Below are 18,921 nucleotides of genomic sequence, written 5' to 3' on the forward strand. Positions count from 1 at the left end.
TAGGTTGCCAATTTTAAATATTAATAACTTTAATAGTCTACAAATAGTCGATTTAAAAAACACAAATAAATAAATTTATTTATAAATTGTTTTCAAAGTATCAAGACTAATTTAACAAAATCGACCTCCTAGCAAAATACCTTAAATCTCGAAAAGTTGGTATAGGATTTTCTGAAACGGTCTATAGAATGAGTGCTGCTACTTGTACTACTTCATGAAAGCGATATAGGTTCTCGAATGCAACACAACTTCAAACTTTGGTACCAGGGAGAATCCAGAATTTTTAATTGCTTTTAGTCTCCTCTCACACAATATTAACTTTACACCAGCTCCAGAAAATTTGACCCAATAATAATAAAACTAAATATGATTTATTAATTCTAAAATGATTTACTCTATATTATTTATGAAGAAGTAAATAAAATATAAATATCGATATTTATCAGTTAAATCGACTGTTATAGTAACATTTTTTAAATTTCGATCTTACTAACTCTAATCCTATTTTAAAATAGAATTAGAATGGATTAAACTGATCCTCTACTACATATTTTCCATAGAACTAATATTGTTTTAAACATTATTTCATAGTCGAAATTAATTGAAAGCTTTTTTATAAAATTTGAATATCCTTTTGAATTTTCAACATTTTATGTCAATTATAAATGAATGGCCGAGATAAAAGTCTCTTTCACATTTTTAGTACTACTTGCAGCATTCATGCATATTTCAACTTTTTCCCTGCTTCCGGAAACAGCAGTGGTTTTCCGTTCGGTTTTGTGTACCTAGTGAATGTATGAATTTAAGTAACCACTGTCATTAGTTATGTACCGAAGAACAATTGTTATTTCTATAAAAGTTTATTAAATGTCTGATGATTAAGCATTGCTAAATACATTTTTTAAGAATAGAAATTAAAATTTAATAAAATAATGTACCTGTATATATCTTACATTTGCAGTAATTGTATTTAATTATTATTATTTATCATAAAAAATTCAGTGCATAGGTATTGCACACTGTTTTCATATTTACATATAAAAGTATTCCAACATCCAACCTAATTATTGATAAAATAAAAGATTTGAAAATTGCAAGCTAAAGTAAAATTATAAAAAAACGTAAACACCTACTTTGAGTTTTATTGAAAATATTTAATGCTTTCTTTCCCAAAACAAGTTTTAATTAATTTTAATGTAAAACGTCAAGCTAATTGTTTCTCTAATGTATAATTAAATGAGAATACATTATTCTCATTTTCATTCGGATTGAAATATTTTTAAGTAGATTGACATTATTTCCCGATATTATTCTCTTCGTAATGTGTAAATGTGATATCGTTTAATTAAAATCGCGGATTTAACATTTCACGTCCATTTCCAAAAGACTGATAATAATATTTCATTTAATCTTTTGAAGCATATACATTTTCTGAGATTTTATACCTTTCCCACGTGCTTTAAGAGCAATATGAAGCTCCAGGGATGGGACAACCATATGAATTGATAATAATTAAACCTTTTTTAAAATTTTTTCATTGAAAGCTCATTTAGTGCAAAAAATAAATGAGTTAACTTATATAAACTTTAATATTTTTAAGATATTATGTAAAACTGAAAAAATTTCTATCCATCTGTTCTATGTATGGATGCTCCACATCTACTAATTTAAAAAAAGGACAACTGTTTTCTTAATTAGGGCAAAAAGTACGTACAGTACGGTATATTATGTACAACATTAAGATGACAGTTGCTCTATACCAATAGTACAACAATTGTAACCATATATAGATTAATGGATTGGAATTTTTTCCTTGAATATTAAATTAAGAATTTTATTTTCATGCAAATATTATAATACGGTCCCATTAAAAAATGTTATTATAAAAATAAAATACTCTTAGCAGTTCGTCATTTCAAGGATTTACCATATTTGTTATATAATTTTGAAAATTCTGTCAAAAAATGTTGAATCAATTTATAGTTTTGTCAAATGACAATATTCTGGGTTAAGAAGAATTAAAATAGATTTTAAAGAGATTGTAAGAAAGAAAGTAGGACCGAAATTTTGACTTGGGATGTTAAAACCTTATAACTAAAAATTGTTCGCTTCAGCACGCCGTACCCCCCAAAATTTCTACACATCAATTCTAAACTACCTACGACTAGCCAAAATAATTTTACAATTTTTACTAATGCTTACTCTAATGTGTCATATTTAAAATGTATTATTAAAACTTTTAAGTTTCTTTAGTTAGTTCTTTAGTTAAATATATCTGTTGTACCCATACATAATAGTTGAGAAAAAAACTAAATTACTTACTTTAAAAAAATTATGAGTATTAATATTATATATATGTAAATCCTCGAAATGATAGGACTGTGAGATTATTTAAGTTTCGTTTATTTAAAAATTGTGATTTAGGTGGTTAGTTTTAAATATGTAACAGTTATCATAGAAGAGACAAACAACAAACAATGACATGAACGACGAACGTCAATGAAATACTGTCAATACAGATTATAAAACGGACACAATCAAATAGAAACAGGTATAGAAATAGATATATATGAATCATAATTATGTGTATAATGCCATATCCCAACAGCGTAATGCACGAACGCAAAACGTCAGATCTGTCACTCTGGCATTCCTAAGAACTGACAAATCAATCAAACGTCAATCCGATGCGACAAAATTTCGGCACCTTGAAACCATCATAAGTCCAGGAGCCTAACTTCAAAACACAGGTCTGTATGTCGTACGGAAAGAATTCAACGTCGATGGTGCAGGAAGATTTATAAACTGCTGGTGGCTGCCAAACGACCAATCCAGAAAAGTACACTGTGGCCTTTGTCATCAATGTCACCTCGTAGTTCCCATCAGCGCTGAAAACACCGAAGAAACAACCCCAACGTGATCACGATTGGTCCTAAACGACGAAGGGATGCTGCCTCTCAATTTAACCGAATTGTTTTTATTTATTATGTTTAATTTTGCTTTGTCCTTTCATAATTATTTTCTAAAAATCTTTTTTCATAGTAACACTTATATTTTCTTTTTAAAGGAACTTTATAACAAATATTTTATTGTATAATAAATGAGGACAAAAGAAGCAAAACAATATTTTTTACACCAGCTTATATTTTTTAATCGATATATAGAAAATTTCCGTAACTTCAAATGAAGTTATATTTATTTAAGAAACAATATATTTTCTAAAGATAGAAATCAAGACACTGAAGAAGCATATCGGAAAAGCAGTCTTTTCTATATTATATTTAAATTTAACTCTAAGAATATAAAAATTCAATAATTCTATAACATAAGTTTCATATTTTTTATTTCATAATAAATTATATAAGTTCAAATAATTTAAAATCTGTCTTTTTTGTTAAAAAACTAACATAAATATTTCTATTCTAGTCTTCTATTGGTTCCCCACTTATATGTAATAAAATTTTATTACATTGACCCAAAAGTGATAAAAGTAAGTGGTATGACGTAGTTCCCTTTGCAAAAGGAACCTATAAAGGAGCCACTCTTGCACAATTACTCAGTTCAGGAATCGTCACCAAGTTAACAAGTTGTGTACTACCCCCAAGTGTCTTCTTCGTGTCAGTCCATCAACAGCGACCAAGTTAACTAGTTCTGTCCTGTCATCCAGTTTGTTCTTCGACTCCGGTCTAGAAAATCTCTTCAAGTATCAAGTGCATTCTTCGAGTCTCGTCTTAGTCAAGTTCATTCAAAGAGATAATTTCTAGTACGAGCAACATTTCTATTTTTCTAAGGACTGCATTGCCTCGACATCAACGTCAAATCAATAATTCGGTCACTCCTAAGCCGAGGGGTGTTTTATCTAATTTACATTGACACCTGGGCTCTGGACCATTCACTTTGGATGGCCCGAAAACAATTTGTGGGAAATCTACTGCATTATCTGTCTACGCTAGACAAAGTCATTTCTTCGACCTCACACTAAAGGAGATAGATATCATCGCTTCTTAGGTCTACGACTCTAAGAATAATTTTAAAAGGTATGTAACTAATACTTTTAAATTGTGTACCCATTTATATTCTTGATTGATTCCACAAAATTCTAATTTTGTTTCAGAGTCCCTGAATACATTTGGATCTATTCCTTTTCTCTGATTCTAATTGTAAAGGATTCAAATAAAAACAATAATTTAATTTCAATTTAACAATTACTTTTTCTTAAAACCTGTCCCTTAATATTAGAGCATTCTGCTTTGTGAATAAATCAGATTTGAATCACTGATGCCGGAAATCCTTTCATATAGGATATCCTACAATAGCTAAAAAATTGAATACATGCTTTAAGCCTAAAAATAAAAACTAGTTTTTGATTTTCCAAACCAGTTTCTATTATTATTAACAATATAAACGGGCTAGATGCCCTTTATATAGTACGGTGTAATTAAGCTACATAAACGTAAAATACTGTGAGCCATTGGCATCAACATCAAATAATAAATGTTTTAAATTTGTTTTCAAAGAGGACAAAGAAACTATATTCGGAGGCGTTAAGTACTAGTTAAGAATTTTAACAAAAAATAGAAATTATAAATCTTCATCTCTTCTACTAGTTTTCTTAATAAGTTGTAATCTTAATATTTTTTGAAGTCTCAAATTTTGCTTTTAAAAAGGATTAGCAAGAACCTAATTATTCACCTTCATTAACAATTTTTTAAAATTAATTTAAAAATCCTGCTTTACTCCTTGTAAGTTCTCTTAAGTACTACTTTACTAGTAGACTTCAGGATTACAGTAGACTTACATAAACTTAAGGAGAATTAAAGAGTCTCTAAAGAGAGTTTAAGAGGACTTATGTAGGACCTAAATTTCGACTCGGGTTTGTTCCAAGCATAACTGAATTAATGAACCCTCTTCCTTGAAAATGAATAATCGACAAATATTACGTTTCCCGGGTACAATACCTTGCTCAGTATTAATTAATCATTCTCCTGTGAAAACATTTACAAATATTTGTGTCATGAAAAAGTAAAAATGAATTTATAAAACAGATTTTCTAATGTGAAATCACCGAGCGATGCTAATATTCTTCACAAACTGGTCAATGAACAATTTTATTCCTACCGCTACCTCGTGGTGAGGAAAATCTATAAGCCTTATTTAAAAAAAGGAAATGCTTCTTCAATTGAATAGTATAAAATAAGAAATAAACCTAAATAGCATGGAATTATTGCTCGGCATGAAATGTTCAGTTTCTTCATTATGATCTTACATCAGTCATTATAGTTAGCAAATAGCTTCAATTTTTCATTTCAATTCAACCCAATTGAAAAAAGAAGCGTGAAATCGATATTAATCTATGAATAAGTTACTAAGGTTAAAAATATTGTTTTATTTTTGATAACCAGGCAAAAGAATGCATCCTCTTCACTGACTGCAGCAAAATTTTATATTTATTTAAGAATTGTTCCATACTTTATGTAATTTTAAGCAAATTGAATATTCTCCTTTCATACTTTTTAAATATTCCTCAGTATATTTTAAGTTGGAAATTATATATAATTTCTAACCAAGGAAATATTGCGTACGCTTACTTTACTCCCGAGCGGGAATGTGTTACTTTGCGCCCGCTCGAAGTGCCCGAATGACATACTTTCCGTAAAGGTAGATTTAGAATTACAATCTCAACAATTAATATTTAATTTTATCCTAATTTATATTGAAAGCTAATCTTATCGAAATCACATAGTTCAATGTAATATTATAAATAATTTATAAGTTTTCAAAAAAAAATTGAAAATAATTTTATTTTTTCTTTTGTAATGTAATTTATATCTTTTGACTGTGATGACACGTCTTGTAAGAACACTATTTTTTAATTTTTCGCCACCTTAAAAAAAGCTGCGCGTCGAAAAGCATTCTTTAATTACGCTTAATTATGGTAAGTGTGTCAGTTACTGCGACTGTTTAATAATGTAAAAAAATGTAATTTTTTAATAACGTAATGCATGCAGCAGCTTAATTATGGTATGTATGTCAGTTACTGCGTCTCACAGTGGTTTAAAATCGAAAAACGGAATTCAAAATAGTGTAGAGCACGTAAATCTTAACAAATTTTTATCTTCTTTTTTTAAAACACTCTTCACTAAATTCCCAAGAGATCTCTCGAGGCCTACTTTTTAAAAAAGGTTTTAATTTTTTTAAATTTATTTATAAACATTTAAAGAAAGTATTTTGTTCATAAAAATAACACTTCTGAGGAATACAGGCTCCAAGTTTTTCTTCTGAAAAAGTATGTAGTATGTACTCCATTATTCACCAATTTGAAAAAAAGTTTTAGGACTTTCAAGGATTTAACCATTTAACGCCCAGTGATACATACGCTATACCACAAATGCATTAAATTCATTATAACTTTGAAACTAATACACATTACTCAAAATATTAAACTCCCAGCTGTAGTCAAACTCTTTTAACAGCTAATAAAAGAAACAAAAATAATAAATAAAAAAAGTGTCAAGATACATTTTCTCCTATAGCGGACGAAAAAATTTTGTTGTTGTTTAAACATGACACCAATAAGTGTTCTTATGTTTTATTAAACCAGTAATAGTTCATTCTTATAAAATCATGCTTAATTTTTTAGAATGGACTTGTTGCATTCCCTCGAGCAATAAGCTTCCGCCTTTTAATAAACATTAGTTCAACTTGAGCCTGTTTCTTAATATCTTCTGCTACTTACTATAAATATTTTACAATCTAAAAATTGATTTTGTATTGATAAAGGGTAGGGACTATCATGCTTTATTTTTGTCCCGTCACACATTTGACTTGGAATTCATATTTCTGAACAAATATTAAATTTTAAACTGATATTAATTTACAGTATACAACTGCACTGAAAGCTACAAATTTTAATGAAAAAAATTAATTTCTTTCTTATTACCATGCAGGATAATTTCAACAATAAATTTCAATTACTTTTAAGAAATAAAAAAATTTCTCAGCTGTTTATAGTCATTTACCAAATTATATTCTACTAATTGTTAGAAAGCTGCATATAAGATTAAAATTCAAGATACTTTGTATTTAAAAATGAAATATGAAAGTATATTCTGTTACGCAGGCAATTAGCATAAGTACTAATAATATAATTGAATTTTATTTTCAAGTGTTATACTTCGAGGATTTTTAATTCATTCATCAGCACATTTAAAGAAAGGTACACGAACTTTCAATGACATAAATATAACATAACCGGAAGGATTGTAAAAAGTATTTAATTGTAAAAGCATCTTTGTTAAAGCTTTTATTTACCATCCCACTTGGAAGAATTTTTAATTTTAGAAAATTATTTAGAAATTACATTTCATTTTTGAAATGTTTGTTGTAAAACTTCATACTTTTGACGGTTTCATAAATAGATAAAATGTACTTAAAAAATTTTCTATAAATAACTAATAATAACTAATCATAGATTTTCATGAAGAATAAATTTTCAACTTGAGCACGTACTATTCTTGCACTTATATAGACATGCACATTCGCATACTTACTCATGAGTTTTAATCATGCTAATTGATGTTTTAGGTGTAAGTATATTAGAAGGATTTTGGCATCGCTGATTATAATCAGCTACTTTTTTGGATTTGTAATTTTACATTAGTTTTGTAATCAACAACACAATAAACAGTAATTAGCAGAATTAAGACATAAGTAAATGTGTGATATGTACGGATATGTAAATAGATGTAGAATGCGCACACAATCGAAAATGTTATGCTACATGTAGCTGAAGTATGAGATGTCTCGTGAGACAATAGGTCCCTACAAAAGCGCCAAATAGTGGTGCTTTACACAGGTGCCGCTAAGCAGATAATCCAATATAGTTATAACAAAAAAGTTTTAAAGTCGAAATTTCGTGACAAAAGCAAATTATTCACAGTATTAATTATGTACACTTGTTTCTTTTTAAATAATGAGTATGAAATAAAATTTGAAATTAGAGAAACGATTCAGGAAAAAGGTGAAAATTTGATTCTTTCCTAAAACGGTGTCGACTTGTGTTTCATGTAAGTACTTTTTATGTTAATATTATATTAAGTTTGCAAAGATAAATAAAATTGTTGATAGGAATAATTAATTCATTTAAATTAAATTAATAAACCTGACAGATCGTCAGATCAACAATTGTAATAAAACTTGAAACATATTCTGCCGTTCGTATTTTATTATTTTTCATATTCATCGAGAAATAATCAATTGGAAAATCCGCTAATCCATAAATGTTATTCTTGGTAGAAATCATCAGAAAAAGTGATTTCTCGTGCATATATTCAGATGTAATTCCCGAATATTCAAGAGCAACAGGAAGACGAAAATTATTTGTTGTTTTGGTCCTGTCAAAACACTGCGGCCATTTTGGATTAAAGACCATAATTGTGGTGACTGTAGATATTAAGGCGTTCTGTTTTATCGGCCGAAGATAATTATCTACCGCGGATAAGTGAAAACTGAAAAATTGTAAAAAGAGTAGTACGCCTGGGACTCACCTTAGGAAAACGAAAACGAAGCGCGCGTGTAGCGACGCGTTCGTGGCCAAGCACACGGCCATTTAATTTCATTCTCGATTTAGTGTTGTTGTAAGGCGCATCGCGCCGTAAATTAAAAACTAAAAATTTGTAAAAATTAATAAGTTGAATGCCATGTCAGGACAAGGAGCTATGAGAAGTCGACGTCTTATTGACGGTGAATCCCAGTGACTTATATTTGTTGTTTCTCGCCAGATTGGCATAACATTTATTGTTAAAAGTTTGATTGTTGAAACTGATGCTTGTCGCCGCATTGGCATACGGTATTTAAATTTTAAATTCGGCTTTCTGTCGAATAAATAAATTGCTTAACTAAAATTATAATTTAAAGTAAATTAAATTGAATAAAATTATTTGTAACAAATCTAAATTCAGTGACAGAGTTGTAATTAATGTGTTAATCTCCTAACCCCCCCCTATCCGCGGTTTGTTAGGAATTTCTCTAACAATTTCTGAATTAGTCTGACTTAATTAAAATTTGAATATTTTCAAGTAAAATAACTTGGTGCTAAATATAAAATATTTTATATTTTAAAATCAGTGAATTGAAAGTGTAGATAACGTTCTTTCCTAACCTATTGACAAATAGTTAATTGATTTTGGACTAAATAAAAGTTAAAAATAAGATTAAAATCTCAAAATAAATATTCAAGTTGTTTTGAAAGTATTAAAATATGTATTTAAAAATAATTAAAAATATTAAGAACGTTATAGTAGTTATAATAATGTATTTAACTTTATATTTATATGTGACAATAACTTTTTTTAATAAAAAACATTTTAATTAGTAGGAGGTTAAGTAGATTGACATGTCCACTTATTTATTTTTGTGAATATATATTTTTCTCCAAACTATGTCATTCGCCCGAAGGGTAACTTACTCTATAAATATTTTTCTAAATTTCAGTGTCATGTTTTCCATAGACATGGCGTAAGCCAGACGAAAAAATCAGATTATAAATCAGTTTAAAGCAATTAAGAGAAAGTGTGAAAAATATAATTTTTTTCCAAACAAGAGATTATTTATATTCCTGCATAATAATGTATATTAATTTTAAAAGAGTATGAAATTATCACTAAGAAATTGAGCTGGAATAGAATCTAATGCATAGCTGGTGTTATCAAGAATTGAAGAATAAAAAGATACATTTTCTGACAGCATCCCTTCCACAAGCGAGGTCTTTATTGCTCAATCATATTATCATTATTAATGAAAAATATCTGCAAAAAGTTAGGAAATGTATTATATATTTTGGAGCGCGTAGATATTTTATGTCGAGCTGCAAAATCCTCGCTAAAGACACGTATGTACATATTTGCCCTCTGACACTAATTTAAACTTAGAAGCTATTCTGTCTCGAAACAAGGTTCATTATTACGAAATAACGATCCTTGTTTCGGTCAGATGTCGTGCTTAATCTCAACTAATTAGCATGCAAGTTTACCTTGAAGCCATCATAGGTCCACGAACCGAACTTCAGGACACATGTTTGCTCATCGAAGGGGAAGTACTCCACATCAATTTCACAGGATGACTTATAAATGGCGGGCGGCTTCCACTCGACCAGTCCTTCGTGGTAGATGGTGGCCTTCGTGGCCAAGGTCACCTCGAAGTTTCCGTCCGCGCTGCGAGCGAGCACATTAGTGGTTCTGGGCGCTGCGGCGGTCGAGCTTACTTTGTACTTCCGATTCAATGTCAAGCCCATTTTTTTTAAACTTTTATTTATTATAGGCACATAACCCTTATTTATAATTTAGATTTTAAATTTACTTTTAAGCAAAAAAAGAGTGAGAGAAAGGAGAATAGTTATCGCGTGATTACTCTTCGATTGCTCCGTGAAATTACTTAGCATTGTGCATCGTTTTAACGAAATTTCGGTACAATTCTTTAGAAAAATAAATTTTTCCCTTTTTTATAGATACCTTAAAGATAATGATACAATTAAATTTTTTGATTACCTTCGCAATCTTAGACTGAGAGACCTTTTGGACTGTAGCAGACTTTCGATAGGTTGGTACTGACTATTCCGTTAGTTAGCTATGAGACATCTTTGGGCTGCTGCGGTACAATTTTGAGATTGACTGTCCAAAAGTTGTACAACTATATTCCAAAGTCTCACCAACATTTTGAACAGTCACGATACAAAAAAATAGTCCACAGCGCATCAAAACCATATTAGAGCTGCTATCATCCAGTAGCTTCACTGCAGTCCAAAAGGTCTCTCAATGTATGTTTGTAACCTGTAATGTTTAAAATATTTATTAGAATTTTTAGTCGCTCTTATTTCAATCTTGAAAATAGATTTTAAAAAATGATCCAACAAAACGAGAATCATTTCATGTTTCTTAAAAGGAAATACAAAAATTAATATTTTTAATTTTTTAAAAATAAAAATTATACCTTGTAAATTGGATTAATTAATTCATTGAAATTAAATTGAATAAATAAATCTGCCAGCTCGTCAGATCAACAATTGTGACTAAACTTTGAACATATTCTTCAGTTCGTATTTTCTATATCACATCGAGGAAATATGGAGAATTATTTAGTCCACCATCACTTATCCAATTGATCGAAGTCATAAGGGGAAGTGCTTCCTGGTGCATATATTCGGACGTGATTCCCGAATATTCAAAATCTAATTGTAATTGCAAGATAAATATGTACATGGAATCATCATTTTAATCCTCGAGGAAAAATAATCTCAATTTTCAAATTATTGATACAAATAAACTATAAATAAGAAAAGGCATAGAGATTCCAAACATGCCCCCGTTAAAAGAGAAAAGTGGAAATTTCAATTCAAAATGATTCTCATCGAAGCATCATCAGCTTCTCTTATGCACAGCGTGATGTCGATAACCCTTGGCGCATTGCAATTTACATATCCTTCGTTCTCTATCATACTATTTCTCAGTACAACTGCGGAATCGCAATTTCCTGGCATGTGAATTTCCATTGACGCCTACGGTGAATATTTACACGTAAAATAGGGACAGCTTACCACCGAGACTCCTGCTAAATCAGTGCTAACCTCAAGGGGAGTTCTACTTTTTATTTAAAGGCAATTGATTTATTGAAAATTTATAAATATATGTCTTAAGAAAGCAAGATTGGTGATGATGTGTTCAGAATGTAAAAATAAATTTTCTCGTTTATGTCACAAGAAGTTTTTTTTAAAGAAACCTTGTAAGATTTATTGATTTATCTTATTCATCTCTAGGATCTCAGACGAGTTACCTACCCTCAACGTTACTTCCAGGACGCAGGGGTCGAGATGATTTTGAGAAAGGGAAGGGAGCAAACAGCAATCATAACGGATGTTTGTCAAAAAATTTTAATATAGATCGACTTATATCATAATAAAAGAAGGCTTATCTCGTGTTGGTGAGAATGCAGACACCTTGACTAATAATCGAAGAAGTAAGGTTAGTGTGAGGTGTTATAAGATTGCTTGGGGAGAAGGATATTTTTATTTGATGAAGACCCCAAGGCTCTTCTGCCGAGGCATTCTTATGAGGAGCATCAATGATGCTTTGTTGTTGAAACTATATCTTAAAGATCTGATGTCTTACTACTGAGTAACCGAACTTAAGGAGAAAGGGATGTTCATTGAATTGGCGTACTGCCAATATCAGGGTGCAGATAATCCTGCAGAAAAAATTGCAGGTTAGTGTACTACTGCATAAAGAGAAAAGTGCTTTTTACTTTGACTTGTGCTGCAAACTCACAACATGATGAGGTCAAATAAAGTGCACGGGGTTTCTGACAATCTTAAGGAAATCGAAAATTATTTTAGAAGAATAGCTGTGATTCTTTGTGGATTACAAATAGTATTTCGAAGGTGTCGATTTTATTACTATAATCCTTCTAAAATTCTTTTAGATCCATGAAGTTTATTGAGGGTAAGTGATTAGGATTCGACCGCCCAGACCCATTTTTATGATTCATGTGCGAATCTTCGATCTACGAATATTTTCCCTCTTTTCAAAATTATAATATCGGAAAGGTTCGGGTTTTTGAAACTTTGACAACAGGCTTCATTTAGTCAAAACCAAAAAGGGAAAATCAATATCTTTGTGACCGTAATCAGAAGTTGAGCTCTCGAAAAATTTCCAACTTATGTTGACCAACCAACTTATGTACTGCGCAAAGTTATTCTCATAAATTTTAATTTGTTAAAGATTATATGTTGTTTTCTTGAATAAAAATAAATATGTTTGTTGTGTATTAAAATTAAAATATATAACATTTTATTTTTTAGAAACTATACAAACAGTTTCCACTACTGAACAAAAACAAATAATAATGTTTTAATGTAAACCTTTAATAACCCTCTTCTGGCCAGTGGGGCACATACGTCCCACCTACTTCAAAAAATCATAACTTCCTTAAAACTTAACCGATCAATTCCACTAAGATCTCATTTTAAAGGCGAGAGAAAGAGTAACAAATGCATATACATGCATTTTTCAAAAAAAACTAACCTTTTTAAAATACACCCCTTTAAAAAAGTCGAAAAATCACAAAATTTAAAAAAACTATAAATTTCGAAATAAATTTTTATTTTCAACTTTCACAATAACAAATGTTTAAAAATATTTCAAACTTTGTAAAAAAAATAAATAACAAAAATTTACCCCCAGGGTAAAAAAATTTAACGAAAACTACCCCCAAAAACCAAAAAATTTAAAAATTGAACAGATTCACCTGAAACTTGACTGTAACTTTTTTAAATATTAATATTTTTTAACCGAGGTGGACTTGATTTCCTCAGAATCGGTCCAGGTATCCAAAAAAATAAAAGTAAACAGTAAAAAATTTTTTTTAATATAAAAAAATAATAAAATGTTTATGCAAATCGGAAAAATTGTTTAAAAAAGTCAGTTAGCTCATGTACAGACGCTGAATTCAAAAAAATTTTTTGAAGCTCACTATATGAAGTGTTTTGAACCACTGAATACAAATATCGTCGCCATTTTGAAAAATTCGCAAAAATTTAAAAATGGCGTATTCAAGATGGCGCACACTTCGAAGTAAAATTGTCTTACATTATCCGAACATTAAAAAATTAATAAAAAGAAAGAAATAGTTCCTTAAGGTTTTCGGGGTCGCTGATTACGAATTTGATGCCAAATTGACATTTCGACAGCTGACAGCTGTCAGAAGAACTGTCAACTTTTGCATTACTGATTTATTTTTTATAAAAAAGACTCCGTAAATAGTTTTCGGGATCGCTGATTACGAATTTTATGTCAAATTTACATTTTGACAATTGACAGCTGTCAAAACAACTGTCAACTTTTGTAAAACAGATTTATTTTGTATAAAAAAGACTTCAAAAGAGTTTTCAAGGTCGCTGATTACGAATTTGATGTCAGATTGACATTTTGACAGTTGACAGCTGTCAAAACAACTGTCAACTTTTGTAAAACAGATTTATTTTGTATAAAAAAGACTTCAAAAGAGTTTTCGGGGTCGCGGATTACGAATTTGAAGTCAAATTGACATTTTGACAGTTGACAGCTGTCAGAAGAACTGTCAACTTTTGCATTACTGATTTTTTTTTAGAAAAAAGACTCCATAAAGGGTTTTTGGGGTCCTTGATTACGAATTTGATGTCAGATTGACATTTTGACAGTTGACAGCTGTCAGAAGAACTGTCAACTTTTGTAAAACAGATTTATTTTGTATAAAAAAGACTTCAAAAGAGTTTTCAAGGTCGCTGATTACGAATTTGATGTCAGATTGACATTTTGACAGTTGACAGCTGTCAAAACAACTGTCAGCTTTTATAAGACTGATTTCTCTTTAATAAAAGTGACGGAAAAAGGTTTTTAGGGTCGCAGATTTCGAATTTGAACTCAAATTAACGATTTAACAGTTGACATTTGATATAATTGTCAATTTTATAAGAAGTTATTTGGTTTATTTAAAAATGTCCGTAAAAGGGTTTTTACATTGCTGATTACGAGTTTGATGTCCAATTGACAATACGCAGACAATACTGGCCTAATAACAAAGAAAAAAATAATAATTTCGTTTGTGAACAGTATTCCACATCACCTTCGAGGTTCCGATAAAGATGCGTTAGATTTTTTTGGTGAATCTTCGCCTGTAGCCCTATTTTAACACAACTCTTGTAATAATTATAACTCGTATAATTTTTGCTGATTTTATAGACACTTTTGCATAAACAAAATTACTTCTTTTAAAAATTGACAGTTGGTTTGACAGCTTCCAACTGTCAAATTGTTAATTTGACATCAAATTCGTAATCAGCGACCCCGATTCGCGTTTTTCAGGAGTTGTTTATATTCAATATCAATACTTAGTTATCATAGAAATATTTTTTTATATTTTAGAAACGTATAGAATCAGTGGAAATTAATTAATTAATTAATTTTTCGATTGTCCCAAATTAAGAAAAGTTATGAATTAGGGGTGGGCTTCAAGGGTAGGGGGTGAGTTTATTATTAATATCCATAACTGTGTAATTTTCAAATACTTGTTTTTAATTTAGAAGCAATTAGAATCTATAGATTTTTTTAATCGTTTACAAAAACTTTCACCATCAAGGGGTGTTTATTTGACTTTAAGGGTGGTTTTCAAGGGGTTATTGATAATCTTTTTCAATTTTGAAATAATCAGGGAATATTTATAAATAGTTATAAAAGCAGATAGGAGCTGAAAAATATTTAATTCATCAATTAGGTTAAATATCAATTTTTTGGGGTAGTAATGTACCTTGGGGGTGGTTTTAATGGGAGAAACATGTTTTAAAAAATTTTTTTCTCGTACTGAATACTTTAGTAATTAAATCTAATATACATTATAACTAAATTAACGTCAAAAAACTCGGTTAATGTGGAAAACAAAATAATTATTGGTTTTTGTCTGCGTCTGTAACTAAAGAATTTACATTGGATTTGCAATAATATGCAAAATTTATTTGCGATTTTTCAAAATATTGGGAAAACCAAGTTTTACGCTACGCGAAGAATCATCCATATACATATATCATAGTGTGAAGTATATGTATATAAAAGTACTCCACATTCGTTAAGAGAAAGAGTAGTTACATTCTATGAAAATCCGAAAGAAAAGTATAAAAATTGAAAAAGAAAAAAAAATTTGTTGGTGTGAGGTCTCCATGAAATCCGCTAAATAAATTGCTTTGCGCTTCAGAGGAAGTTTTCTATCGGCCAAAATGATTTATGGAGGCCACCTTCATTCTCTCTACTTTTCCTGGATTTAAAGAAAATCTGTTCAACCCTTGTGGTGTTCAGTGTTCATGGCAATGATTCCGAATTCAAGTCAGAAGTTTTTATTAAAAATATTATTTTCTTTTTGATAAAACTGAGTTTTCGTTTTGTATACAGAAATTAATTTCAGAAAAGGTAAATATGACAAATAAGACTTTATGAAACAATCATTAAAAAATTATTCATTATAAAATTTATAGTTTCATTAGTATCATACTCTGTAGGAAATAATTTGTTATGACTAATTTAATTAGTGAAAAGATATATTTAGATTGTATATATTGTAAGGTTCGGTTATTGAAGTCAACCTTATTTTTCAATTACTTTGGATTCACAATAGGTGGTAGCTGCCCCACTCTATTTTTCTAGCAGGTCACTGACCTGACAAGTAGAAATCTCAGTTTGGGACTACCCTTCAACCTTTGCGGATGTTCTTATTTTTGGAATAAGTATTAAGTGTTCTTTTCTCATCATCATCTAATTGTTTGTATTATTATATTTAATTGTTTTATTTCTTTTTATTTGCTACACTGTTGTGAGTTTCTGCCCTTCAGTGTTAGTTATTCTTATATTTATTTAACATTTTGTATGCCACATTGTCGTGAGATTCTGCCGTTCAGTGTTGGTTATTCTTTATTATATTTCACATCTAATGTGCCACACTGTCGTGAGATTCTGCCTTTCAGTGTTATATATTAATCTGTTACTAATTTTGTTAAATGTGTTTGATCAGCCTGAACATTTATTTAGCATTTATTTCTGTTTTGCCACGCTGTCGTGGGACTCTGCCCTTCAGTGTAGAACGGGAATAATGAATTTTAATCTGCTTCCTTCAATATGAATATTGAATGAATATATCGACGATTTTCTGTGTAAAGAAGAAATGTTAACAGTTTTCAATATAACTTTATATTTAAAAATTTTTTCAGAACCTATCTCACTACTTTAATAACATGAAACTCTTCTTTTGATGTAATCCATCTATTCGCAGAAAATATGATGGAAGTTGTTTTACAATAACGTCAGGTTGAAGAACATGAAGCTTTTTGATGGGAAATTTCGAAGTAACATTAAACTTAGACATGAGAGTTTGTTTTAAATAAGAAAGAAATGTAGTTTGTTGAAAAAGCCTTTAAGTTTAAACAGTTTTTGGATATTTACGAAAATTTTCGTCTCTATTTTACTAGATTATCAAATAATAGAACTTACATTTCATAATAATAATTTTATAGATAAATATAGTAAATGATATGAATTATTTATATTTATAATAACAAACTTCTGAAAATTTAAAACTCAATTCCTATTTTTCGTTTAAATTCTCATGAATTTATACTGTAATTTTATTAGCAGCTAATTCAATTAGTTTACGTTAAATAGCAAGTTGAGAAAAGACTGAAGATAAAGAAACTTAAAGATACTTTGTAATTAAAGATCTTAGTAATTGACTTTTCGTCTTAGAGAAATTACTTTCTTGACTAAAGTTGAACCGATTAAAAGATCTTAATCAAGTTAATAGATAAAGAGATTTACTTATTTTGACGAGGATGGGGATAAAAAAAAATTTGTTGAAGGTGATTATTTGAATTGTTTTTTCAGCATTTTCTGCAGTGTAATTATCTTTTGACGCCTGACCATTTTCCTTGAAGAGTTTTTAGTTGAGGAGAGAAGGGTAACTTGAAGGGAGAAAAGAGTGCACAAAAAGGGAAAAGAGCTTCTCAAAAGAGAGATTGAGGAAAAGAAAAGCTGACTTTGCAGAGTGCACTCTTCACACTAAACAATGGCGAAAATTTCATGTCTGTGCCTGATGGTACTTTCAAGTAAAATTCACTCCATAAGAATTACAAAGCCGCCAAAATCCACTTCAATGTTAAAGAACTTGTTGTATCAAATACGGACGATTAAAATTACTGGGTATAATTTGTTTGTTGCTACTCTTGCATCCTTTAACTTTAATTTTCAAAGTTTACATCTTTCAAAATTTTAAATGATACCAATCAATAGAAAATGGTATAGCAAACTTTTCATTTTCAAAAAATTTTATAAAAAAAAAAAAAAAAAATTATATCTAGCATTTATAAATATAATTATAATAATTGTAATTATAAAGTACAATTGTAATCATAAATTTTTTCCCACATATTCTTAAGATTCAATTACTTTTTTACAACAACAAATTCCAAAAGTAGATAAAGTTATATAGTCAAGCATTCGTGATTTTTTGACCAAAAAGAAGGTCCATATAGGAGATACCAATTTCGAAAAGCAATTGCTGTGCAAATAAATAATAGAAAGAAGTAAATAATTAGTAATTTTAAATTGTTATTTAAAATACATTTTATATTTTAAATAGAATTTTATAACCATTTTACCCACCTCTGAAAAAAAAACAGAAAAAAGCTTCGTAATCAAAAACGCGGTTTTTGTAAATACCTATAAAAATGAAATTGTATTCCCAATGCCCTGGATTACATCCTTGTTTGGAGATATTTTAGAGGAGAAATTAGCATAAACAGGAGAGTTAATCAGTTGGAATTAATTTCTGTGAACGAAATAAAAAAATCAACTTGTAGGCACCTCGCAAAGTATTTCTGTATGTTAGCAGACTTTGCACTCGATTATTAATCATAAAGAAGTAGCTTTCAAACTAAAAAAAGTAATTATCGAAAAATAAAAACTTGACGACCAAAAAAACTAGTTTTAGACACTTTACAAAACTGACAAAAATTACATTCTATATTTTATTCTCCTGACATTTTTTACATATTTTTTACATCAATTTACTTTGAAAATATTTACTTCTTTCTTATCCTGCTAATAAATTCAATTCCTGCAACGAATTTTATTATTCATGAAAGAATTTAAATATATTTATAAAAATAATTTAATAATTCTTCCGAACAATTTTATAAAACATTTTAAACGATTGACTTTTTTAACTAATTTTATGCAAATTCTAATTTAAATTATTGAATTCCTGAGAAATTTTTATTATTTATAAAAAGAATTGAATTCTTAAGAAGAATTTACAAAATTTTTTTTTTAAATAATTAAATTCTGTTTGGAAATT

At 29.2% G+C, this 18,921-nt stretch overlaps 1 protein-coding gene across 1 annotated transcript in view; it reads right to left on the reverse strand.

Annotated features, from left to right (window-relative positions):
- The window catches only part of LOC122507381 (acetylcholine receptor subunit alpha-like), a 210,354-nt gene that overhangs the window by 68,763 nt on the left and 122,670 nt on the right, over window positions 1-18,921 (reverse strand). The window contains exon 5 of the mRNA XM_043620051.1: window positions 10,031-10,211. Within this exon, the coding sequence (XP_043475986.1) occupies window positions 10,031-10,211 (181 nt within the window). The remainder of the gene's footprint in view (window positions 1-10,030; window positions 10,212-18,921) is intronic.

This window comes from Leptopilina heterotoma, unplaced genomic scaffold (genome assembly GCF_015476425.1).
Source record: "Leptopilina heterotoma isolate Lh14 unplaced genomic scaffold, ASM1547642v1 Lhet_47, whole genome shotgun sequence".
In the NCBI taxonomy this organism is placed as follows: Eukaryota; Metazoa; Arthropoda; class Insecta; order Hymenoptera; family Figitidae; genus Leptopilina; species Leptopilina heterotoma.